The sequence below is a fragment of the Manihot esculenta genome, chromosome 9 (genome assembly GCF_001659605.2).
Source record: "Manihot esculenta cultivar AM560-2 chromosome 9, M.esculenta_v8, whole genome shotgun sequence".
Lineage (NCBI taxonomy): Eukaryota > Viridiplantae > Streptophyta > Magnoliopsida > Malpighiales > Euphorbiaceae > Manihot > Manihot esculenta.
In genome coordinates this window covers 4,734,080-4,760,703 of record NC_035169.2, presented here as the reverse complement: position 1 = coordinate 4,760,703, position 26,624 = coordinate 4,734,080, and the positions used below count along the sequence as shown (strand labels likewise).

Sequence of the window (26,624 nt, the reverse complement as noted above, 5' to 3'; positions counted from 1 at the left end):
AGAAATGAGAAAATTGTTTTCATAAGTAAATATATTCTTAAATTTTTAATTTTTTTTAAAAAATTAATTACGAATATTATGATTATTTTATATTTTATTAATAATAATTTTGATAAAAAAATTATTAAATTTAGAGATTTAAGTATTTAGTTTTTAAAATAATAAAAATTAATTTATTAATTATATTAAATTTTAGGGATTAAAATGTAATTTATCTATAAATTATTTCATAAAAAGAAAGAAAGAAAGAAAAAAAAAAAAAAAGAGAAAAAGGGCACGTAGGCGGCAAGCTGTTCTGTACTGATGATATATTACGTGTAAAATAATGGGTCCCACCTACATTACCGTTTTGGACGTGTGGGGCATAACAATAATTATTATTATATTTTGTATTCTGCCGGCTCTCAATTCTCATTTCAGTTTTCCTCTTTCAATATCGGTGTCCTGTCTGTAGATTGCTGGAAAATCAGTGCATCTCTTCCATGATTTAGAGCCGTTTTCAGCCTCTGATCAGCTCTTTTGGTTCTGTTCTGGAGGTAAAATCTTTTCAATTGTATCATCTTCCATTTTTTTTTAAACTTCTTCATACTTCGCTTCAAATTTTCGGTTTTTATAGGATTATTCCTCTACAAAATTGTTAGTTTTTCATTTTTTTTATGATGCTAATTTGCAAGCTACACTGTTTTGTTGCTCATCACAGATGATTCTACGTTGGATAATTTCTTTTTTGCAGTTTTAATAATCTTTTTATCGAATATGTAGTGATTGCAAAAATGTTTGTTACAGGCTGCTAGTTCAATTTGAGGCTGCCCATTTGAGCTGGAGTCTTTCTTTCCCTTCTTGCGGACTGGTTTAGAAGGGAAAGAAAGAAAAAAATTTTGAGGGAAAATATTTTTTTTGGCAGTTCTTTTTTGCCTTTGGATTTTGGAATCTGAAAATGAGTGTAGTTTCTGGTGTTATTTCACGGCAAGTATTGCCAGCATGCGGCAGCCTTTGTTTCTTTTGCCCTGCTATGAGGCCAAGGTCCAGACAGCCAATCAAGAGGTACAAGAAGCTCATTGCTAGCATTTTTCCTCGAAATCAGGTTTGCGTTCTTTAAGTTCTATGTCTTTTACTTGTTTCTCGCATTTCTTTATTTTACTAACATTGAAGTGTGGGTACTATTTGCTTGTATTTTACTCTAATTTGTATGTCTGTTGATTAATTTATGCTATTATAGTTTTAAAACCAAAGTAACTTCATACTATTTTTTTGGACTTAGTAACCTCTGGCAGTATTTCGTATTTTTTATATATATGATACTGACACATTACATATGACTTCAGTCTGTTATATGCTCTTTAGTGCAGTAAATAATCAATGAATGGAAATGAGCATTTCTTTTAGTTAATCCATAGTTTTCTAAACCAGTTTAAGTTCTGTGTTTTGGTTTCAACTTCTGATGCATTGTGTTTAATAATTTTCGTTTCAACTATATCTTTAATCATCATAACCAACTGGTACCCATCCCGTTTGCATGATCTGATTGGGATTTTCTGATATGTTGTTAAAAAATTTGACCTCACAAGAGGCAAGTTGTGCAAGAAACTTGCAATGTATGAGTCAAAGACTTTTGCTTCCGACTTTGGACTGGACATTTGTTAGGACCAGAAGAAGGGTCATGGGGCACGTAGAAAATTAGAAATGGAATTTAGTTCAGTTCCTGCATTAGGGAGCTTGGAGCATTTTTGAATTGAGAAGCTAATAATCTCTTTAGCATCTCACTTAGATACAAAACAATTTCCTTTCTGACCTTTTCCTCATTTTTTGCTGAATGTCAAACCTCACTACTTTTCATTTGCAACTTCATTTATGGAACTTGTTAAGCATTGCTTAATCTAGATTCAACAAATTCACTTCCTGGCTTTTCTTTTAATTTATTAAATTTTCTGAATGTCTTTTCCCTCTCCACTCTCAAATTACGATATTCCTGCAAAAAATTGAGATATCGTGCCTCTTGCATTTCTTGTTCTTCTTTGAAACAATGAACAAAACATAATGCATTTGGAACTTTCATTTTTCATCTGTGAAGTGATTTGATTTTCAATATCATTTCTTTTGAATTCTGTATTAATGAATATTAAATGGCAGGGTGATGGGCCAAATGATCGGATGATTGCAAAATTATGTGAATATGCTTCTAAAAATCCACTGCGCATACCGAAGGTATTGTTGTAGCATTGTGTTTCATGTAAACCTCAAAATAATTATTTATTACTTGTAATATTATATGAAAATCACATCCGTATAGTCGAGAGTTTTATTGTAACAAATTGAAGTTAAGAGAAAAAAAAAATTAAAATAACTCTCAAAGTTGAGGAATGGTGTATATATTACCCCAAGAAAGAACTTTAGTGTAATCACTGGGTGCTTAAAATGAAATAGGCCATCATTCAAATGTAAATAAAAAAAATTTATCAAGCATGAATTATTGTTTGGTTAATGATAGTTGTGGATTTGCTGATCAGATTGCAACTTCTCTTGAACAAAGGTTTTACAAGGAACTGAGAAATGAGAACTTTGACTCTGCAAAAATTGTGATGTGCATTTACAAGAAATTGTTGATCTCTTGTAAGGAACAAATGTGAGTTCTTCTTCATCTACTTTTCTACCTTTTTTATATTTTTGTGTAACATTTGAACTAGTAATATCTTACCGTTGTCTTATTGTTAGCTAATGCTTTTCTAGTTTATGAATTCATTTGTTAGTTATGTTATGTTTATTATTTTTCTTTCTCACTTATATTTTTACTTATTTGTTGGGTGTGGAATGGTGGGTGAGTGGCCAATAACGTTACGGCGTTACCCAAGTTTCCTTAGGCATTTGGAGAATGGAGTCGATGGCTTTTAAGGGTGTCTACATATGCAAGAACCATTCCTACCCATTAAGATGAGAAAAATGCTAACATGTTGAGAAAGGAAACTTCAGCAGAAACATTGTTTGGCAGATTGATTTATTGAAAGTCCATCAGAGTTTAATGGTCTAGTTTTTAGGCTAGTATAGCTAAAGATTGATGTGTTGAAATTTGCATGCAAAAGTTTGAGTATGGGATTCATTGTAAGGCCCATTACCAATAACCATAGGTGCATGAAGGTTTTTCTTTTTCTTTTTTTCCCATTTTAAGGTAAAGATTTGAAGTGATGTAATTTGAGTATAAGTCATGCCTTGTTAAAACATTGGATAAATTTATTAATTGAGAATTTGAAGATTATTATTAAAAATTGTATGCTCAAAAGCTAGATGTCATTTTCTTTCTGCTTATTGCTTCTCTTCTCTAGCAAGAGTGAAATAAATGTTAACTGTCCTTATTGTCTTCCTTTTTCTTTCTTTTTTTTTTTTCCTCATTCTCTTCCCTTCCTCTGTTTCAATATGTGACTACTTACGATTGAGAACATTTCGTAGGCCTCTATTTGCAAGTGGCTTACTGAGCATTATGGATATTCTATTGGATCAAATACGACAGGATGAACTACAAATTATAGGATGTGAGACTCTTTTTGACTTTGTAAATAATCAGGTTAGTGTATCAGTGACATCTTTAAGTTATTATGTTCAGGTTCAGGTACAATATATTAAGCTTCTGGTTTCTCACTATGGGAAACTAAAAACTTGTTTCATCTAAATGAATTTTTACAGAAGGATGGAACTTATATGTTCAATTTAGAAGGCTTTATTCATAAACTCTGTCAATTAGCTCAAGAGGTGGGAGAAGAAAAAAGGGCACAAGGTCTACGTGCAGCAGCACTGCAAGCTCTTTCTTCCATGGTATTATTTTCATGTAACTGATATTGCTTGAACAGTTTATTTCCAAAATTGTGATATTTTGTTGCTTATGTTAACTCATTGGTGATGCCAATCAACTTACATTTAATTCCTACGTGGTAATTTTTTTTCCATTCTAGATGCACCTTGTCCAATCATCTTGTGTGTCTGCCTCATTCTGAAAATGTTCAGTGCTATTGTAGTCTGAAGGAAAGTTTTTATTGTTGTCTTCTTAGCTTGGTATTTGGTCCACCATATGTTGAGTTAATGCTATGTATTTCTTCATTTTGAATATTCACCATTTGTTTGTACTCAGAATACAATTGCAGAAATAGATTTCTTTTTTTTTTTTTTGCTGAACTTTGCTATTACTGTCACTGAGGGTAATTTCAATTATTCTTGGGTTCATAATGAAGTTGGTAATGCAAGCATAATACATCTCACAGTTTTCTGACCTGTTGATTCTAGTATAACTCTTGCCTATACCCAGGTATCATCTTCATTTAGGTCTTAACAGATGTAATGTCATAACTTTATTAGAAATTAAGGTTTTTTTTTTTTTTTTTGGGGGGGGGGGGGTGTGTGTGTGTGGAAGCTGTTACTTCTATTAATAACTAGTTATAATTTTGAGACAACACAAATGTTTGAGTGTTAGAACTACATGCAACGTCTCATTATTGAAACCTCAAGGATGGTCCTAGGTCAATTTTCATTAGAAAATTAGTCACTACAACTCCTAGATGGAGTTGAGGTCAGTAGCGGAGCCACCTTCATTTGCAAAGGGGGGCCAATAATTCCCCCCTCCATACATAAATTGCATCAAAATAATTAATCATATAATTATCTCAAAGAATTTAATTATTAAAAAAAAGTAAATTAAGAAATATGTATTGATCATTGAATGATTCTCCCCCTTCCTCCTCCACATTCTTTTATTTCAATTCTTATAGATGCTTTTGCCAATATATCACAAAAGACTAACCCATGTTAAAAAAAAAAAAAATTTTCAATTACTTGAAAGTGGAAAGAAAATTGTTGAAATTTTCTTACTTGTCAGTGCCACTATGTGGTTGGAAGATTATATTTTCATTAGGTAAGTTTGTACAAACAGGTTTGTTAAGTAAATATGGACTTTTTTTAAATGCATTGGGGCCTTATTTCCTTTTAACATTATTAAAAAGGAGAATAAAAATTTTTTATCATGGTCCCCCTAGACCGTTGAAGGACTCCGACCCTGGTTGAGGTAGAAGTGTGGACTTCTTCCTTCAGATGAGATGCCGCCCCAGATATTAGGATCTATGACTCTTCTTAACCAATCAATGATTTTTGTCCCTCTTCAAACTTAAGGGGTTGACTTGTATAGAGAACAAGGAAAAGAAATCTTCTTTAAACTGTATATAACTCAAATTAATGGCTCAGGGATTGTAAAAATGTATGTTGCTCATCATGTTGGGTTTATAGTAATTTACAGCATCAAGATTGCATGTTACTTCCAATCCTGTTGGAAAGATAACAAAAGCAATGTAGTTTCAATTAATATATTTGTCTTTTGCACTGCAATATATTCTTTCTCAATCATTATAATACTGAGTGGATCATTTTCATGATATACAGGTTTGGTTTATGGGTGAACACACACATATTTCATTGGAGTTTGACAATGTAAGCAAATTTTTTGTTGAGAATGACAGTTACCTGCCTGTTGCTTAATTTGATGCCTCTTCATATGCTTACATGATTTTATCTGGTCCTTCCCTCAGAAAATAATTTATTGCTCAATTTTTTTTTTGTCTCAACTTTAGGTAACAAAGTTCTATGAGTATCATTTTTTTTTGCCTACTGATGTGGGACTCACTGTTTTGGAGTGGTGAAATTGGATTTACACTGTATTGATCCTCCATGGTCTGATAGCCAACAGATGGATATAGTGTCTTCCTTTCTTAGTTTTAACCTTAGTAGCTATTTGGTGTTTTAGGCTTTATTTGTTGTTTGTTCCGTCACTGAGTAAGGAAATAGATGTTTGACTTTTATAATTAAAATTTTAAATACTTTTATTGCAATGCTGTAAAAAAGGTTTCCTTTTAGAATTTATATGTCTATAAGTATAACATGTCAAATATAACTTGCAGATAATTTCTTCTCAATAAATAGATACTTACATACTAAGAGTATAGATATGTTGTACATTTAGTTAACTTTACAGTAAATTGCAATATTGTGTCATTTACATATTTATTTTAAAAAAAAAATCAGCATATTGTTGAGTGATATGTTATGAATAAGGGATGAGTAGACTGAATAGGGGATGAGCTGACTGTAATGGCAGAGTGGTTATTCTGTTATAACTAACAAGTAGGAATTAGTATAAATATGAGAGTTGTACTCGTATCACCATATTCCAAAAGTTAATAACAAATGCAGAATTCCTTCTTTTCTCTATTCTTCTATTCCCTCTCTCCTTTCTTTTCTCAATCTCCTCCCTAATTTCTGTTCTTTTCTGTAAGCAAGAACCTGGTTTCATAACATGATACTGTACTGTGACATGGAGTCACAGAAACTGGAACTGCTGCTATGCAGTTATTTTAAGCCTGGTTTTGTATATAATGTGAAAATGTAACTTTATTCCTTTCCGTGACTGGCAAATATTTTGGTTAGGAATGATCTGTTAGCTGTCACATTACCTTTGCAATTTGACCTTCATTGATAATCAATTCTTGCAAATGAAAATGTTGAAAATTGAGGCGATTGTGCGTGAAGAGAAATAGTGGTAGAGTAAGGAATACTTTCAAGGATAAAAGCATTAGAAGATTAAACAAGAGAATGAGGGAGAGAAGAATTATTTTATTACTTCGAAGAAAATGCCATATGGTCTGCACCTTAACAACCTCAGCAATAACAGAAAATGTGCTAATAGACAAGGATCTGTTCATGTTCACTTATGGAGATCTAGAGTAGTTTTCTAAGAAAATCGGAAAACAGAATTTCATTTTCAAATTCGCTAGTTTTCAAATGGAGAACTGAAAGACTAGATTCCCAGAATTTAACTAAGATTTGGAAAATAGTTTGAAGCCATTTTCCACAGTTTTCTTTTATAAGAAAGGTATTGTTTTCCAGTTACTTTCCAAATGATATTTCTACAACGAGCATTATATTATAGCTTTTTATAATTAAAATTTAAATAATTATTTTAGAAAATTATTTTTTTACAAATATCAAAATTGTTATTCTAAATAAACGAATAACACATTTATTTTGAAAAATAAAACAAGTTTTAAATATGTCCTGTAATAATAATTTATCTTTTTGGTTATGAACTTTTCTTTCCAAGTTTTTTTAATTAGAAAATTGTTTTCCATTATCCATAGGTAAACTGGTTTCCACATTTTTTCTTATTTTATATGGAAAATGAAAACAAAAGCTTCTTAGAAAATAAAAGAGGAAAAATATAAGAACGTGTTTAGTTACAGAAAACATGTCTATTCTAAATAATATTTCTTATTTTTCAAAATATTACAAAATGTGTTCATTTTAACTTTTTTTACTCTAATTGTAAAACAGAAAAGAATTTTCTGTTTTCTAAATTTTATAAAGGAAATGGAAAACACCGAAATAATTGTTTTCCATGTTATTAAAAAATACGGTTTTTCAAAGTGAAAAATATGAAACTCCATATATGGATAGACTTTTTATAAATAAAATATGATTTTTAATAATTATATTTATACATTTAAGCATGCATAATTTTTTTTAATTTTAAATTAATATAAAATGCATGAATTTTTCTCGTTATTTTAAATTAATATAAAAATTAAGATGGGGGGTAAATTATTCTCCGCAAGGAAAAAAGGCCAAGAGTCCCCGGGGAATTTACCCATCCACATACTGCCCTGCCCCTATATCCAGAGAACTACCCAATTGAATGTCCCTCAGGCTCAGTCTACTCTCCTTGCTATTTTATACTCTACTTTTCTCTCCTTCATCTGTCCATCACATGCCACCTGCTGCATCCTTCTCCTTTGTGCTATTGCTCTTCTGGATTCTTCTAGAACATACTTGGAAGGGTTTCTGACCAGGCTGCTCACTTCCCTTCCTATCATTAAAGCTCAAAGATTATGTTTTTATGAATTCTGTATCAGCCTCACCAGAAAAGGGAACATAGACAAGAAAATAATTCTGATTTTTTTATTTATTAGAATCCTTGCATTTGGAAGATAAGAAGTATTTGAAAGCAGGAACTGGCAAAATAGTGGGCCAAATAAGTAAACTACTCTTGTCTACATAAAAATGCCATTCAAGAAGTCAAGTACTCATGTCTATGTAGAAAGGTGTACTCACATACATGTTTTATATATATAAACTTTCTTTCACAAATAAATTGAAAAACAGTGGGCAAAGAAGAAATTTTTTTCACGCATCATTTTCAATTGATCTGTGCTAGCATTCTAGAATAAACATATTCAGCTTCATGCTTTATGTTATTTTATTTTTCTTCTTTCATTAAACAGATCGTTTCAGTTGTCTTGGAAAATTATGAAGATCCTACCAAAAAATCAGAGAACCTTGACACTGACAAGCTGGGTACTCAAGGTAGGTGGGTTCAAGAAGTCCGCAAAAATGAGGGTCATGTAATTCATGTCAATCCATCAGAGGTCATTAGAGGGGTTCCTTCTTGGAGAGCAATTGTTAATGAAAATGGAGAAGTAAACGTGACAGCGTAATCTCTTGGCACAATATTCTATAGATTAATATGTAATTTGAGTCATTCCCTTTCAGATATTGATCATCCTTTTCTTTTTTTTTTTATATATTTTTATTTATTATTTTTGGCAGGGATGATGCACGTAATCCCACCTTTTGGTCCATAGTCTGCTTGCATAACATGGCCCAGTTAGGGAAGGAGACCACAAACATTCGGCGTGTATTGGAATCTTTGTTCCGCTACTTTGATAATACAAATTTATGGTCTCCTGAATATGGTCTTGCATTCCCAGTGTTAAAGGATATGCAGTCTTTAATGGAAAATTCTGGTACCTAAAGAATCTAAATTTTTTTATTCAGTGGACAATTGTGGCACCTAAGAAATTTATTATTATTATTATTATTTTACTTCAGTTTCCTGATTTATTGAACTCAAAACATGCTGTTTCTGTATTCTTTTACTTTTTCCATTGCTTTTATAATTGACTTCCTCAGGCTTTCTGATTTTTTCCTGTGTTCACAGGGCAAAATACACATGTTCTGCTGTCCACATTGATTAAGCATCTTGATCATAAAAATGTCCTTAAACAGCCCAAAATGCAGCTTGAGATTATTGAAGTTACAACCTCTCTTGCTCAACATGCAAAGGTTGAGTCTTCTGTAGCAATAATTGGCGCAGTGAGTGATCTTATGAGGCATTTGCGGAAAAGCATACATTGCTCACTCGATGACGTGGATCTGGGTGCTGATGTAAAAAATTGGAACAAAAGCTATAGAGAAGCCGTGGACAAGTGTCTTGTGGAATTATCATATAAGGTGATACTCATTTCCTAACCTAAAGAATTTTATTTTTATCAATTTTGGTCTGCAACACTGGGTTTGATGCTTCTCTGGTTTGAACTCTTTTCTTATTTTTCATTATTTCAATGCCTATGTGCCATAGAAATTGTTGTCTGGTGCGATTGGTGTTGCTGGATTTTCAAAGCATAAAACTGGATGCTTTTCTGGTTAACAGGTGGGAGATGCAGGTCCAATTGTTGATGCTATGGCTGTGATGTTGGAGAACATCTCCACTATTACAGTTATGAGTAGAACGACAATTTCTGCTGTTTATCGCACTGCTCAAATTGTAGCTCCAATACCTAATTTATTATATCAAAAGAAGGCAAGTCACAAAATCTGGCTTCTTTTAATGTTTAAATTTGTTTCTGTAGGTTATTCTAATACTTCTTTGTTTCTCTTTTTCAGGCATTCCCTGAGACTTTGTTTCATCACTTAATTCCAGCTATGGTCCACCCTGATCATGAAGTACGACTTGGAGCCCACCGCATCTTTTCTGTTGTTCTAGTGCCATCTTCAATTTCCCCTTGTCAATCCTCAACTAATTCTGAAGCAAATAAAGGCCTAAATCTTCGAACACTTTCAAGAACCGTCTCTGTCTTTTCATCCTCAGCCGCTCTTTTTGAGAAGCTAAGGAAAGAGAAAACTTCCTTTAAGGAAAATTCACACCAAGACAACCAAGAAACTGTTGTGGAAGGTGAAGAAATCAGGAGCGGTATGCTTGATACTTTGAAGCTTTCATACAGTCGAGTCTACAGTGTGAAAAATTCTCCTGCACATTTGACAACAGTTGAAAATCCTGTCAGCAATAAGGAAACGGTAAGTTATTTCATTGCCACCACCAGTTTAAATTTATCATCTATGATTGTGGCTGCTTGTTTGTTATGTCTCCTTTACACTATCTACTCTCATTTCAAATGGTATGATGACGACCGACACCTACTTATATTTCAGCCTGCATTACAGATATGGTCGTAAATGCATTTATTACCTAGCCATTTTGATAGGATCCTATTGTTGTACTATCTCAGAGTGACCATAAAGACATTTGTCATCCTCTTGAAACTGATCCTAATTACATGTTCTTTTCCCTTCGTCTTGGGATTAATATGCCCTGGAGAAAAGGTTTAGGAAAGTCATCTTCAAAACTTTTTACTGGTTTATGAACTGGTGAATTGATTTGTAGCTTTGGAATTGCATTTGGATTGGCCTGTATTTGGGGCTGCAAATGAACCAAGCCACTGATAAGCTTGTCAAAGCTCAAATTACTGGAGACTTTCTTTAACTTATTCCTTGACATTAATTATGAGAGGAGAAGAAAGAACGGAGAAAAAGAGGAGACTTGAGTGAACTTGATTTTTCCCTCAACTTGAGGGGAATTTATAGGAGAAATGTACAATAGGAATGGAAATAATTCTAAAATTATTCCCCATAATCTCTGCATGATTCTGGCCCTGTGTTCTCTACACATTCCTTGCCTAATTTATAACATAGAAACCATTAATCTTAATTCATAACTTAAAACTTCCGCTCAAGCTGGGGCATTTTATGCGCCCAGCTTGTTACAAATATAATTAATCCGAGATCCTTCAGGGATTTAGCGAATGTGTATACCAATTGGTTATTTGAATAAAGCTAATAGCAATACATCCTGACTCGATCTTCTGTCCGATAAAGTAACAATCTACCTTTATATATTTGTTCTTTCATGAAAAACTGGATTGCAGGTGATATGCACTATTCCTTGATTGTCATAAATTGACTTCATTCTTTTGACATCATCACATCTCAACTCTTCAAGGCATTGTTTTAACCAGATGATCTTACAAGTTGCTAGTCATTTGTTTTAACTCAAAGTACTGTTGGTATGATGTCAAGAGCTCTTAAAGGTATAATATAAGACAAGAATTTAAAGACAAATGAGAAAAAACAACTTGAAGATGAAAACTGCAAAGAGCAACTTAAAGCTAAAATTAAAGAGAACCTGAGATTAAAGAGTTTGGGCTTTAAGAATTGATAATTGAGCCTTCCCACCTTGAAATCTGTAGAAATATAATATTTATTGTGTATCACAATAGAGATTACAACCTATTTATACATGAGAGACGGTATCTAAACAGGAAGGAAAATCAAGTCTATGATTATACAATCTCTAAGATTAAGTAACTAACCCATCTATCAATATTTACTTCCTATATTAACATATTTACTTCATATAACCTATAATACTCCCCTTCAAGTTAGAGCATAAATGTTAATCATGCCCAACTTGTTACATATATAATCAACTCGAGTTCCATTTAGAGCTTTAGTGAAGATATCTCTTAATTGTTCTCCAGTTTGGATATGTCCTGTTAATATTATCTTTTGTTGGACCTTTTCACAAACAAAATGACAATCAATCTCGATGTGTTTAGTCCTCTCGTAAAATACTGGATTGGAGGCAATGTGGATAGCTGCTTGATTATCACACCACAACTTAGCAGGCACCGAATTTGTAAACCCAAGTTCTTTTAATAGTTGACGTACCTACAAAACTTCACAAACGGCTTGTGCCATGGCTCGATATTCAGATTCAGCACTAGAACGGGAGACCACATTTTGCTTCTTACTTTTCCATGAGACCAAGTTACTTCCCATAAAAACACAATACCCAATAGTTGATCTCCTATCAACCTTCGAGCCTGCCTAATCAGCATCAGAAAAGCATTCAATATTTGAGTGCATATGGTTATCATAGAATAGGCCTCGCCTTGGGCCCCTTTAAGGTAACAAAGAATCTGTCCCAAAGCATCCCATTGGGCAACAGTAGGAGAGGACATAAACTGACTTACCACACTCACTGAATATGCAATACCAGGACGAGTCACCGCCAAATAATTCAGCTTCCCAACTAATCTTCTATACCTTTCAGGATCTGCAAATAGCTCACTGTCTTCTGTGGTAAGTTGAAGGTTAGGGGTCATTGGGGCACTACAAGGCTTAGCACCCAATTTTCCTATTTCTGCTAACAAATCAAGAACATATTTTCTTTGAGACAAAAAGATGCCTTTTTTACACCGCATAACTTCGATTCCCAAGAAATATTTCAATGAACCCAAATCCTTTGTATGCAACTGTGTTTTAAGAAATTCTTTTAGGGATGTGATGCCAGTAATGTCACTTCCTGTGATAACAATATCATCCACATATACTACAAGCAGAATTACTCCATTATCAGAATTTCTATAAAACACTGAGTGATCACACTTACTCATCTTCATTCCAAACTGTTGGACCACCTCACTAAACCTGCGAAACCATGTCCGAAGACTCTGTTTCAAGCCATAAAGGGATTTTCGAAGTCTACAAACCTTACCTGACTCCCCCTGAGCAATAAAACCAGGTGGTTGCTCAATATAAACCTCCTCCTGAGATCACCATGAAGAAAAGCATTTTTAATATTCAGTTGATGCAAAGACCAATCATGTGTAGCTGCCAAGGAAATAAACAATCGAACAGATGTGAGCTTGGCAACTGGGGAAAATGTATCAGAATAGTCAACTCCATAAGTTTGTGCATAACCTTTGGCTACTAAACGGGTTTTGAGGCGAGTAACAGATCCATCAGGATTTACTTTCACTGCAAATACCCATTTGCACCCAATAGCCCGCTTTCCTGGGAGCAAGGACATCAACTCCCAAGTACCATTAGTATCAAGGGCCATCATTTTCTCTTCCATTGCAGCACGCCAACCACGATGGTACAAAGCCTCAATAACAGTTTTGGGAACTGAAATAGAATCTAAAGCAGTGGCAAAATAACGAAAAGAAGAGGATAATTGATTATAAGAGACACAAGCTGAAATAGGATAAGTGCAAGTACGTTTACCTTTGCGAAAAGCAATGGGCAAATCCAAATCAGACAGTGAAGGATCAGTGGGAGCAGGATCTGTCGACGAAGAAGCGGGTAGTGGAGCAGAGTCAGAGTCCTCTAAGCGTCTGGAATACACATGAAAGATGGGAGGGCGACTTGGCACATGAGCGAAAGGTGTAGGAGTAGTCTGAGGAGACAGAGAGTGAACTGTGTATAACAAGAGGTCATCTTCCTCGTCTTGAGTGTTATAAATAGATGATGGCGGAAAAAATGGAGTGGACTCAAAGAATGTTATATCTGCAGACACAAGATACCAATTCAGATCAGAAGAAAAACAATGATACCCTTTCTGACGTCGAGAGTAGCCAAGGAAGACACATTTGAGTGATTTGGGATCCAATTTAGTAACCTGTGGACGAACATCACGAACAAAACAAGTACACCCAAAGATACGTGGCTCAATAGGAAACAAAGATTTAGTGGGAAACAAAATATTATAAGGGATATCACCATGAAGGATGGAGGAAGGCATGCGATTGATCAAAAAACAAGCCGTGGATACAACATCAGCCCAAAAAATATTTAGGTACTTTCATTTGGAATAAGAGGGATTTGGCTGCTTCAAGAAGATGTCGATTTTTTCTTTCGGCAACTCCATTTTGTGAAGGAGTGTCAACACAAGAGGACTGATGAAGAATCCCTTTCTGTAACAAATAAGATTGAAATTCCCCGGAGAGATACTCTTTAGCATTATCACTTTGCAATATACGAATGGGAATATTGAATTGGGTTTGGATTTCAGCATAAAACGCATAAAAGATAGAAAATAATTCTGAATGACTCTTCATTAAAAATAACCAAGTAGTACGAGAGAAGTCATCAACAAAAGTAACAAAGTACTTAAAGCCAGATTTAGACACAGTAGGACAAGGACCCCAAACATCTGAATGTACTAACTCAAAGGGGGACAAAGCCCGTTTATTGACTCGAGACACTGAAGGTAAACGATGATGTTTGGCAAATTGACAAGACTCACAATCTAAAACAGACAAAGAATGAAACTGTGGATATAACCTCTTCAAAGCCGAGAGAGAAGGATGCCCCAAACGACAATGAACATCAAAAGGTGTTAAACGTGTGGAACATGCAAGAGATCTAGGTAATTGCTGATCCAAGACGTAGAGACCCTCTGACTCACGCCCTCTACCAATAATCTGCTTCGTCGAAAGATCCTGAAAAATACAGTGATCAAGAAAGAATGAGACACAACAATTCAATGTACAAGTGAGTTTACTAATAGAAAGCAAATTAAATGCGAACTTAGGGAGACATAATACAGAGGATACAGAAAGAGAAGGGGTTAAGTTGACATGACCAGAACCCATGACAAAAAATTTAGTACCATCAGCAAGAGTAACATAAGAAGGCGATGCATGAGACTCAAGATTGGACAAAAGGGTAGAATTACCTGACATATGATCGGTAGCACCGGAATCAATAACCCATTTGGAGGATGAAGACACAAAACATGTAGTAGAGTTACCTAACTCGGCAATTGCAGTGATAAAGGAGGAATTAGAGGATTTCAGAGATGTCTGGTATTGGGTGAATTGTGCATACTCATCTCTAGATATTAAAATTCCCTGATCTGAAGGGGCCTCAACTGCCATATGCGCCATTTGTGTGCGCTAATTTTTATTCTGTAGAACAATACCCGTGAACAGTGCCATGAACAGTACCGATGAACTGTACCCGTGAACAGTACTGATGAACAATATCCATGAACAGTGCTGATAAACAGTACCCGAATATGAACAGTACAAAAAAAAACACCTCCACCCAACACCTGAACGGCAAACAAACCTCAGAGTTGACAAGGGGACGGTGTGGCGACTCTAACGATGGTGAGATCCAAATGTTACCCTTTATGGGTAACCCAAATGAATAGAGACCTAAGTCTCAAAAAAAAAAAAAAATTAAAACTTGACGAGAGAGAAAAAATTAAATTTCTACGAGAATGGCTCTGATACCATGTAGAAATATAATATTTATTGTGTATCACAATAGAGATTATGACCTATTTATACATGAGAGATGATATCTAAACAGGAAGGAAAATCAAACCTATGATTATACCATCCCTAAGATTAAGTAACTAACTCATCTATCAATATTTACTTCCTATATTAACATATTTACTCCCTATAATCTATAACAAAATCCAAGATGAAATGACTGAGCAACCTATTCTTGCAAAAAAAGCTTGAGGAATCTATCCTAGGGCAAGTAGAAGGTCAAGCCATGGACAAGACAGTTTAGACTGAAGAGTTATCCAATTCTGATGTTGTTAGATGTCAAGAAAAGAATGGAATTTTTTTTTTTTTTTTGAATCCACTTCTTGATTCTTTTGCACTGTAAGACTCGAGATTGAGTTTTATCTAACCATGGGAGAATGATGCAGCACAAAAAGATGGAACTTAGGAATTGTATTCATTGTAGAATTAGTAAGTTTAGATTTATATTATTTAGGAATTTTGTAAGAAGTACTATTATTTTCTGAATTTAATTTTGCTTAGGATTCTTAATTATTATTGCTTTAGTATTTTATTGTTTTGGGATTTCTAATCCTAGTAGTAATAAAACCCATTATTTTACCTTAAATGCGTATATCTTATAGAAATTTTATTGACGATTGATAATAAATCAAGTTGAGAATTTATTTCTTTGTCTTGAGAATTTGTTCCTCTTTACCTCTTGGTGGCTTCTGGTTCTATATTATAGGTTATAAAAAGTAAATATGTTAATATAGGAAGTAAATATTGATAGATGTGTTAGTCCCTTAATCTTAGGGATTACATGATCATAGGCTTCATTTCCTTTCCTTTCTAGATACGGCCTCTCATGTATAAATATGTTATAATTTCTATTGTAATAGATAACAAATATTATTTTTCTACATGGTATTAGAGCCTCTCCTATAGAGATTTAAATTTTTTTTAGAGACTTAGGGCTTATGTTATTTTGGGTTACCCATATAAGGTAACATTTGTCTCTCACCGCCCACCTAGGAAGGATGTCGGAGCGCTAGCGAAGCTGCTTGAAGAGCCGACGGGTGTCCGGCCAGCGAGTGAGCTTCACGCACTGCGACAAGGTTCTGACGCCGTCCCACTCGCCAGCGCGTGGAGGCGCATCGCCTGTCCGTCGCTGCTCCGGTCACCCTCGCCGGAGTTGCCTCGTAGCTCCCTCGTTAGATCTGTGGTTCGTATACCATTTGGGTGTTGGGTGGAGGTGTTTTTGGTACTATTCACATTTAGGTATTGTTCACGTCCTATTTTCTAATTCTGTGTTTCTTTTGTTGCTATTGCTTTGGGTTGGTTGTTCTCATGGCTGAAGTTAAAAACACCGTAACTGAGGTGATTCCTGTGATGACTAAAATCACGGAACACAAATTAAATGGATTTAATTTTCTGGATTAGAGTAAGACTAAGACTACTCATATTTGTTTACGAAATGTCGGAATGGATGATCATCTTACCAAGAATCCTCCAATTGATGAAATCAGGAGAGATTGGATGCAAAATGATGCTCGATTATTTTTGCAAATTCGAAATTCTATTCATAGTGAGATAGTTAGCCTTATTAATCATTGTGAATTTGTTAAAGAATTAATGGATTACTTGGAGTTTTTATATTCTAGCAAAGGGAATATTTCTTGTATTTATGATGTGTGTAAGGCGTTTTATCGAGATGAGAAAAATGATAGAACTCTGACCTCTTATTTTATGGATTTTAAAAGAGCGTACGGGGAACTTAATGTCTTGATGCCTTTTAGTACAGATGTGAAAACTCAACAAGCTCAACGAGGGCAAATGGCTGTTATGAGTTTTCTTGCAAGTCTCCCTCTAGAGTTTGAGACAGCTAAATCTTAGATTCTTTCTGATTCTAAAATATCATCGTTACATGATGTTTTCACTAGGGTGTTGTGTACAGAATCTCCAATGCCTTCACATACCACTAGTGCTCTTGTTAGTCGTAATGACAGTGGCAGACAGAATAACAGAGATGGGTACAAGGGAAGTTTTAATGGTGGTAGAGGATCTCAGCATTCGGGAAATCAGTTCCTACTTCTGACTCTGGTGGAATCATTTGTTATTATTGCCGTGAACCTGAACTCACTAAGAAGATATGTCTGAAACTTTAGAATAAGAATCAGAGCTCACAAATGGCGCATATGGAGGTTGAGGCCTCTCTTGATCGGGGAATTTTGATATCTGCAGATGAGTATGCATAATTCACCCAATGCCAGGCATCTTTGAAATCCTCTAACTCCTTTATCACTGCAATTACCGAGTCAGGTAACTCTACTGCATGTCTTGTATCTTCATCCTCCAAATGAGTTATTGATTCTGGTGTTACCGATCATATGTCAGGTAATTATATCCTTTTGTCTAATCTTAAATCTCATGCATCGTCTTCTTATGTTACTCTTGCTGATGGCACTAAATCTTCTATCATGGATTCTAGACATGTCAATTTAAGCCCTTCTCTTTTTGTATCCTCTGTGTTATGTCTTTCTAAGTTCTCCTTTAATTTGCTTTCCGTTAGTAAACTCACTCGTGCACTGAATTGTTATGTCTCATTCTTTCTTGATCATTGTGTTCTTCAGGATCTTTCGACGAAGCAGATATTGGTAGAGGGCGTGAGTCAGAGGGTCTTTACGTCTTAGATCAGCAATTATCTAGATCTCTTGTATGTTCCACGAGTTTAACGCCTTTTGATGTTCATTGTCGTTTGGGGCATCCTTCTCTCTCGGCTTTAAAGAAGTTATGTCCACAGTTTCACTCTTTGTCTGTTTTAGATTGTGAGTCTTGTCAATTTACAAAATATCACGTTTACTTGCAATGTCTCGAGTCAATAAACGGGTTTCGTCCCCCTTTGAGTTAGTACATTAAAATATTTGGGGTCCTTGTCCTATTGTGTCTAAGTTTGGCTTTAAGTACTTTGTTACTTTTGTTGATAATTTTTCTCGCACTACTTGGTTTTTTTTAATGAAGAGTCGTTCAAAATTATACTCTATCTTTTGTGCCTTTTATACTGAAATCCAAACTGAATTCAATATTTTCATTCGAATATTGCAAAGTGATAATGCTAAAGAGTATCTTTCTGGGAAATTTCAATCTTATTTGTTACAAAAAGGAATTTTTTATCAGTCTTCCTGTGTTGACACTCCTTCACAGAATGGAGTTGTCAAAAGGAAAAATTGATATATTCTTGAAGTAGCCAGAGCCCTCTTATTCTAAATGAAAGTGCCTAAATGCTTTTGGGCTGATGCTGTATTCACTGCTTGTTTTTTTATCAATCGCATGCCTTCCTCAGTCTTTCATAGTGATATCCCTTATAATATTTTGTTTTCCACTAAATTTTTTTTTCTTATTGAGCCATGTATTTTTGGTTGCACTTGTTTTGTTTGTGATGTTCGTCCACAGGTTGCTAAATTGGATTCCAAATTACTCAAATGTGTCTTTCTTGACTACTCTCGACTTCAAAAAGGGTATCGTTATTTTTTTCCTAATCTTAATCGGTACCTTGTGTCTGCTGATATAACATTCTTTGAGTCCACTCCGTTCTTTCCGCTATTATTTGTTTATGACACCTAGGGAGAGGAAGATGATCTCTTGTTATACGTTGTTCGCTCTCTGTCTCCTTAGATGCTTCCTGCACCTTCCACTCATGTGCCAGCTCGCCCTCCCATTTTTCATGTTTATTCTACACGCTTAGAGGACTCTGACTCCGCTCCGCTACCAGCTTCTTCATCAATAGACCCTGCCACTGATCCTTCATCGTCTGGTTTGGATTTGCCCATTGCTCTTCGCAAAGGTAAATGTACTTGCACTTATCCTATTTCATCTTGTCTCTTATGGTCAATTATCCTCTTCTTCTCGTTGTTTTGCCACTGCTTTAGATTCTATTTTAGTCTCCAAAACTGTTATTGAGGCTTTATCCCATCCTGGTTGGCGTGTTGCAATGGAAGAAGAAATGATGGCTCTAGATACTAATGGTACTTGGAAGTTGATGTTCTTGCTCTCAGGAAAGCGGGCTATTGGGTGTAAATGGTTGTTTGCAGTGAAAATAAACCCTGATGGATCTGTTGCTCGCCTCAAGACCCGTTTAGTGGTCAAAGGTTATACTCAAACTTATGAAGTCATTCTGATACATTCTCTCCAGTTGATAAGCTCACATCTGTTCGATTGTTTATTTCTTTGGCAGCTACACATGATTGGCCTTTGCATCAACTGAATATTAAAAATGTTTTTCTTCGTGGTGACTTTTAGGAGGAAGTTTATATTGAGCAACCACCGGGCTTGTTACTCAGGGGAGTTAGGCAAGGTTTATAGACTTCGAAAATTCCTTTATGGCTTAAAACAAAGTCCTCGAGCATGGTTTGGCAGGTTTAGTGAGCTGGTTCAACAGTTTGGAATGAAGATGAGTAAGTGTAATCACTCAGTGTTTTATAGAAATTCTGATAGTGGAGTAATTTTGCTTGTAATATATGTGGATGATATTGTTATCGGAGGAAGTGATGTTGCTAGCATTACATCCCTAAAAGAATTTCTCAAAACACAGTTTTATACAAAGGATTTGGGCTCCTTGAAATATTTTTTGGGCATCAAAGTTATGCGGTGTAAGAAAGGCATTTTCTGATCTCAAAGAAAATATGTTCTTGATTTGTTGGCAAAAATAGGAAAATTGGGTGCTAAGCCTTGTAGTGCACCGATGACCCCTAATCTTCAACTTACCATAAAAGACAGTGAGCCATTTGCAGATTCTGAAATGTATAGAAGTAAATATATTAATATAGAAAGTAAATATTGATAGATTTGTTAGTTACTTAATCTTAGAGATTGCATGATCATAGGCTTGTTTCCTTTCCTTTCTAGATACGGTCTCATGTATAAATATGTTCTAATCTCTACTGTAATAGATAACAAATATTATCTTTCTACATACATCAATCAATAATCATGCATATGCCAAAACTTGGTTTGGCTTAACTTATTTGGAGATTTATGAATTGCAAGACAATATTAGTTGGAAATAGGTCCTAGACATACTTCATGCAACAAATTACAGATGTCAGAAGCAATTCTGTCTGCAGCAATTGATCCTTATTTTGGCGCATGATTGTATGTTCACTTATGCAAATGATTACGTTGCATTTGGTTGTTGTAAACTGGTTTACTCCATCATAGATACATGTAATTGAATTGTCTGTCTATGTTGCACCTCAGGAGGCAGGTTCTCTAAGGCTGAGTAGTCTTCAGATTAATCTGTTGCTGACATCAATTTGGGTACAGTCCATTTCTCCATTGAATACACCTGAAAACTACGAAGCAATTGCTCATACATATGGCCTGGTTATACTGTTTTCCCGAGCCAAGGTAATTTCTTAACTGATATGGCAGTCTTTCACTTCTGTCTCTAGTATAGTTCATATGCATATGAAGATCCTGCTAACTAGATTTTTGTTGACAAAGTATTTTATGCGCTAATATTTTCTTCCCTTTACAGTGGTTCATTTTTAACAAGTAGAAATGTGCTTCACCTTCCATACTTGTGCTTATTGTATCATATATTTTGCTGGTCATGGTGAATCTTAATCAAGAAAAGTTCCATCCACAAATTTTAGTTCTTTAGTAGTCCTTCATCTTCCATACTTGTGCTTATTGTATCATATATTTTGCTGGTCATGGTGAATCTTAATCAAGAAAACGTTCAATCCACAAATTTTAGTTCTTTAGTAGTCCTTCAATGAGAAGTAATTTGAATTCTTGTTTTCTAACAATATGAATATTTATTATTGTTGATATATGCCACTATTCCGAAAGAGTTGCTAATTAATTTGAATTGGAGAATCAAGCCCTAGTTTTGTTTTCCTTTTTCTAGAGCTGCTTTCATCTGTACCTTATCTTTTGCCACAGAACTCCAGTAATGAATCTCTGATTCGAAGCTTTCAGCTTGCATTTTCCTTACGAGACATAGCTCTTAATGAAGGAGGTAAATTACCAGTATGTTTATTATTCTACTTGAGTCCTACAAATTTCAATATATGAATTTTGGATAAAAAAATTAGTGGATGGTTTATTCTAAGCATGATTAGCGTTCATGATTGCAATACATTATCTATAGATGAAACTAAGGTTCAATTCGGTTGCAAGCATTGCATAAGAAATGAATTTATTCTAGATAATGCAATGGTCAATTGTCTAGAGATAAGACACATTAAAAAAATGTTAAGGTATTTTTGTTGTGAACTTAATCACTAAGTAGGTTCAAGCATAGATACTCTCTTTCTTTAAAATGGTCTATTTTGGGACAAGCTTGTTCATTCCATCTAATAAACTTTGCAGCTGATATGATGCAATCTCTTCTCACAATCCCCCAAAATGGGATCTTCTTAATAATTTTCAATCTAATCCATGGTTTTAAATCATGGGTGGTCATAGGTAATAGAAATAGGCCTGTAATGGCAATAATGTAATGGTAACGGCTTCGTGCTATACAAATTTTTCAAATCAATTTGCAAAGTTCATAAAATGAAATAATATCGATAGATTTAAATATGAAAAATGTATATAAATATATAATAAACATAAATTCATCAAATACAAACTATTTAACTTAATAAATGTCATATCGATGGTCTTGGCTTTGATTTTTTACTCTGTGATTATTAAGATGATGCTGCAGATATTAATAGTATCGTTGTGTATCAAAGCTAAATAAGGAACCACCAATTGACCCCACATGCCCATTACCAAAAGCCCAAACTTTCTAGCCCTTCCCCACCTCCAGTGTCACCCACAACATGTTGATGAGGTTTCCCTTACCTTTAAACTCTCTAAACACAAAAGCGAGAATAAAGTGAGGAGTGAGTCTCTCATTCCAAGATTGCGAGCTCCATTTATTGCCCTAGATGTGTAATAATCAAAATCTTTTAATTTTTCTTAAATATCAATCTTGTAGGCCCCACCTCTCAAGCTTTGATTCTTAGATGGATTCTACACTTCTGCTTCATCCCTTTCTATTTGTAGGTCAATTAGCAATTAAATCAATTTGGGTGTTTTAAGATTGATCCCTACCAGCATTGCTATTTTGTTGTTGATCATCCTCATACTGTTATTTGCTAGATGCTTTGCCAAGTTTCTTCCATGCAATGGATTGCTGTGCGAATGTAGGTGTATGATCAAATGGATCTTCTTTTGCTAGGAGGCTGATGGGTTTGATTTTTCATTGATGGTTTTGTGTTATATTGATTTTGTGCTTTGCTAGGTTTTTCACGAGTTTATGCAAAGTTATGAACTAGAATTCTTTACTGTGTTAATGCTTTGTTTGTGAAAATATTTACTAGTTTATTTGTTATATTTTTAAAATTTGTTCAATTCTTTAGAATTTGTGTAAAAAAAACAACTTTTATAGTTTTATGGATTTGAGGAATTGGATTCCAAATAGCGGGTGGCAATTCAGGTTGGCCGCAACAAACACTGACACGATTAGTGAATTATGTCAAAAATCTAAGTACGAACATATTCTTTTTGTTATATAGGTTACACAATACAACATGATTAATATCAAATCCGATAGTGTTAATTTGGCACAACCTGTTTAACACGATATCACGCATTCAATTACAAGTTAAAATGACTCAACATGACTTATTTGAGATGTGATATTTAAAAAATTCAAGAACACAGGTACTTGTAAAACAATATAATTTACTTGTTTTATAAGTTCACAAATCAAATAAATTTTAATTAAAAAAAAAAACTACACAAAGTGATGAATTCCTAAATTTAATAAATAATTAGGTCTCTATTTACTAAATTAATCATTTTCTAATAGCGTCATTTGTGAGTTAGCGGGTCAAAAGGATTGGAGGGTTAATATGGGTTGGTGGGTGGCAGGTTGAGACTTGATATGAATAATAGAAGTGTCAAATCGGGTTAGCAGGTCAATCTACAATATGGCATATTATTATTGGCTTGTTATATATGGCCGGTGTGATTTCTATACAAACATTAAAATATCCAATCTTAACCCCTATATTTTTGTATTATATTCATGGGTCGAATTTAAGAATGCCACTCCTAATTTTGGAGTACAAAAGAATAAGAGAAAGGGAGAGAGGAGGGAGAAGGTATATGGCACTGTGTTTTGACTTGTTTTTTTTTTTTTTAATTTTCTTTTCAGTTTGATCCACTTTCTGACAGATTGGAATTTGCTAATAATAAAAAATGGTGCATTAGCAAAAATAGGATGGCATTGCTGGTTTGGCCTCAATTGCTAACGAAAATAAACTATAGGATACCTACTTGTCTGAGAAAAACTACATGCACTGACTTGCAAAAGCACGTAAGCAGATGGTAGCAATATATATATTCCCTGCATTTTCTAGAGAAAACCCCTGTTTGGGTAGTTAGTCTATAGGCCTTCAATAGACAGTGGTTGGCTTTGTCCAATTACATTGTACTGAAGAGCAAGGGATGGACAAGTAAAATTTTGCATTCCAATAGATGTCAACTCTTCAACGCATAACATACATTCACTTCCTTTTCGCAGCGCCACTACCACAGTCGCGTCATAGATCCCTCTTTACTTTGGCAACCTCAATGATTCTCTTTTCAGCAAAAGCATATAATATTGTTCCAGTTGTTCAGTGTGCCAAGGTTGTGCTTACAGAAAAAATGGTACGTGAATCATTGGTGATGAGATTACAGTCCTGTTTTCGTTGTTAGCATCTACTGAGCAGCTTTTTTTATGTTTCTATGAGTTATCTATTTTCATTACATTCAAAGTATCTTTTATTTTTGGGTATCTTTCATGTGCATTGTGATGGATATATCACACTGTGTATTTGAATTAACATGGATATATGCTGCCAGGTTGATCCATTTTTGCACTTGGTCGACCAGAAGTTAAAGGCTGTTAAAGCTGGATCTGACCACTGCACGAATTTTTATGGATCTAAGGAGGATGATGATTCAGCTTTGAAATTTCTTTCAGAAATAGACATTACAGGGGACCAAAGCAAAGAATTCCTTGCTGCTGAGATAGTCAAGAGCTTGGAAAATTTTCCTGATGTAAAGCTTTGACTTGAATTCTTTTGTGGTCTTCCAATTAAATGATTTTATTTGTAATGATTTTGTACGATGTGTAGTCATTAATAAATAATGACCTCCTCTGCAGTCTGAATTATCCATTGTACATGAGCAGCTCCTCAATGAATTCTTACCAGATGATGTGTGCCAATTAGGAGGCCAGTATATGGATGCTCTATGTAAGCTTGATCAGGTCGATTCAAAAGATCCTTCTATTGCAGTCACTTCCTTGAATTATTTTTTCCATTCTTTTAACTTCATGCTTGAGACTGGCTTCGTTTTTGTATGCAGGGTGATAAGATGGTGGCAATAGATGAAGATGTTTTTGTAGATTCTGTGGAAGATGAAGCCAAAGCTAATAAGGAGTTGGTCTTTCAGAATCCCATACTTTTAAGTGTAAATCAGCTTCTAGAATCAGTATGTTACCATGATCCTTATCTGTTTGCTTTTCAAACAACATGAAGGCTTTTATCCATCTTGCATGGAAAATCCACATTGAGATTGATTCCCCATTGCGAAATTATAGAAATTATGAAAATTGACAGCATAAGGTGCTGCCTACTTTGGTCTTATGGCCTTAATTTGGCCTGTGTTTGGGACTTGCAACGTAAAAAACAACGAAAACCATAATTACTGATAGCATGCATTATTTCTGCAGGTCTTGGATGCCGCTGCGCATCAAGTGGGAAGATTGTCTATAACTGCACCTGATATGCCTTACAAAGAAATGGCCCATCACTGTGAGACTCTTCTAATGGGAAAGCAAAAGAAGATATCTAAGGTGTTGAGCGCCCAAATGAAGCAGGAAAGTTTGATTAGCTTGTCTTCAGAGAATCATGGTGAGGAGATGAAGAAGGTAATCTCTTGTTTATCTTATTACTGTGATTTGCAGTGTTGGTCTTCTGCCTTCTGTAAATTTCAACATTGTCATATTTTCACATATTTATATGTATCCTGCTAATACGACGTCTTATGAAATGCTTTCACATGGCTTAACCGAGCATGCAGGATGGCTATCCTTTTATTGACCTGAGCTTCACTGCTGACTCACAAAGATTATCTGTTGCGACTATTCCGAAGCAATATGCCACAAAACATCAACATAATCCCGACTTCTTAAGGCTGCCATCATCGTACCCTTACGATAACTTTCTAAAAGCTGCTGGTTGTTGAACCTGACAAAGAATCCGAGAACACTTCTTCCCTAGCTAGACAAGAAACTTGGGGTACTGAAGTGAATAAGCAGTTCAAAGTTTTTAAGCCTTGCAGCTTCAGGAATATGCTGTTTTTCTTTTTTTTCCAAAATTAGTGTTAGTTTATGTAAGAAGAACCGAGATCGAGTTTGTTAAAGTTTTCTCATTAAATTCTTTGATTCTTTTGTTTTTTTGGTCTCTACAAGCTTTTGAGCAGTGATTTGCCTTAAGCTTCTTCCCTTGTATTCCAAAATTTCCAAGGAGTCATTCCTTTTATGTTTAAAGAATAGTTTATATATTGTTATGTAATTCTTTCCTTAAGGCAATGGGATAGAGTATGTAAAGTTCGAACTTGTGATTTATTCCAGAGCAATTATTGCTTAAACTTAGTTCATGAAGTATTTTTTCTTTCCTATATGTATGATTGTGAATAATGAGGTAGGTTTAACAAAATCGTACTGCTATGTCCTCTCAGTAGCAAGAGATATTTTTCCTTTATAAATTTAAATTTTCCAATAAAACTAAAAAGCATTCTTTACTAAAAAAAGTTACATAAAAATTTTCCTTCATTCTTTCTCCTTTGCTATATTACTTTGTTGTTAATATTCATATGCTCTATATCTATTTCATTCTAATAATAATAATAACAATAATAATAATAATAATAATAATAATATTTATTATTATTTTACATATGTTAACATGACACTAAATTTATGAAAGTGAATCTTTATATAACTACTTATGCTAATAAAAATTATTTAAATATAAATTTTATGATTTTATTATTCCTTTTATAAACAATATTTTAAAGAAGGGCAAAAAAAAAAACTTTTTTAAACCCTTCAAAAATTAATAAAAAGTCATTTAAACTCTTAAAAAAAACGGTTGATATAAATTTTAAACTATTTTATAATAACTATTTAAATTCACAATTTTTTTAAAATAATCACTTAATTCCTAAAACTATAACGGCATTAAATCTTTATTTATAAATTAAAAAATAAAATATTTAAACCCTTAAGAAAAAGTTCAATAACTATTAAAATAAATAAAATACCATAGAAATTTATAAATATAA

At 34.2% G+C, this 26,624-nt stretch overlaps 1 protein-coding gene across 2 annotated transcripts; it reads left to right on the top strand.

The window, feature by feature from the left end:
• Positions 1-396: 396 nt before the first annotated feature.
• Positions 397-25,958, top strand: LOC110623172 (protein SEMI-ROLLED LEAF 2). Of its 2 annotated transcripts, XM_021768102.2 has the most exons (20): positions 397-536; positions 787-1,084; positions 2,131-2,205; positions 2,508-2,623; positions 3,442-3,556; positions 3,676-3,804; positions 5,416-5,463; positions 8,307-8,515; positions 8,632-8,828; positions 9,023-9,315; positions 9,515-9,664; positions 9,748-10,158; positions 20,484-20,633; positions 21,174-21,249; positions 23,812-23,939; positions 24,135-24,332; positions 24,439-24,543; positions 24,642-24,767; positions 25,009-25,206; positions 25,359-25,958. In XM_021768102.2, exons 2-20 carry the CDS (start codon positions 938-940, stop codon positions 25,521-25,523), a joined length of 3,036 nt encoding a protein of 1,011 aa, XP_021623794.1. In that variant the 5' UTR covers positions 397-536; positions 787-937; the 3' UTR covers positions 25,524-25,958. The 2 variants fall into 2 exon arrangements, with proteins under 2 accessions (XP_021623794.1, XP_021623795.1); XM_021768103.2 differs by lacking the exon at positions 397-536 and having other exon boundaries at positions 945-1,084; positions 2,531-2,623.
• The last annotated feature ends 666 nt before the right edge of the window (positions 25,959-26,624 follow it).

What these genes read in the sequence shown, in the direction of transcription:
- LOC110623172 (XM_021768102.2), top strand. Translation starts at nt 938, where the DNA reads ATGAGTGTAGTTTCTGGTGTTATTTCACGGCAAGTATTGCCAGCATGC. An exon ending in CATAGCTCTTAATGAAGGAG is followed by an intron (nt 21,250 to 23,811) that starts GTAAATTACCAG and finishes TCCTTTTCGCAG; the next exon opens with CGCCACTACCACAGTCGCGT. An exon ending in TAAATCAGCTTCTAGAATCA is followed by an intron (nt 24,768 to 25,008) that starts GTATGTTACCAT and finishes TTATTTCTGCAG; the next exon opens with GTCTTGGATGCCGCTGCGCA.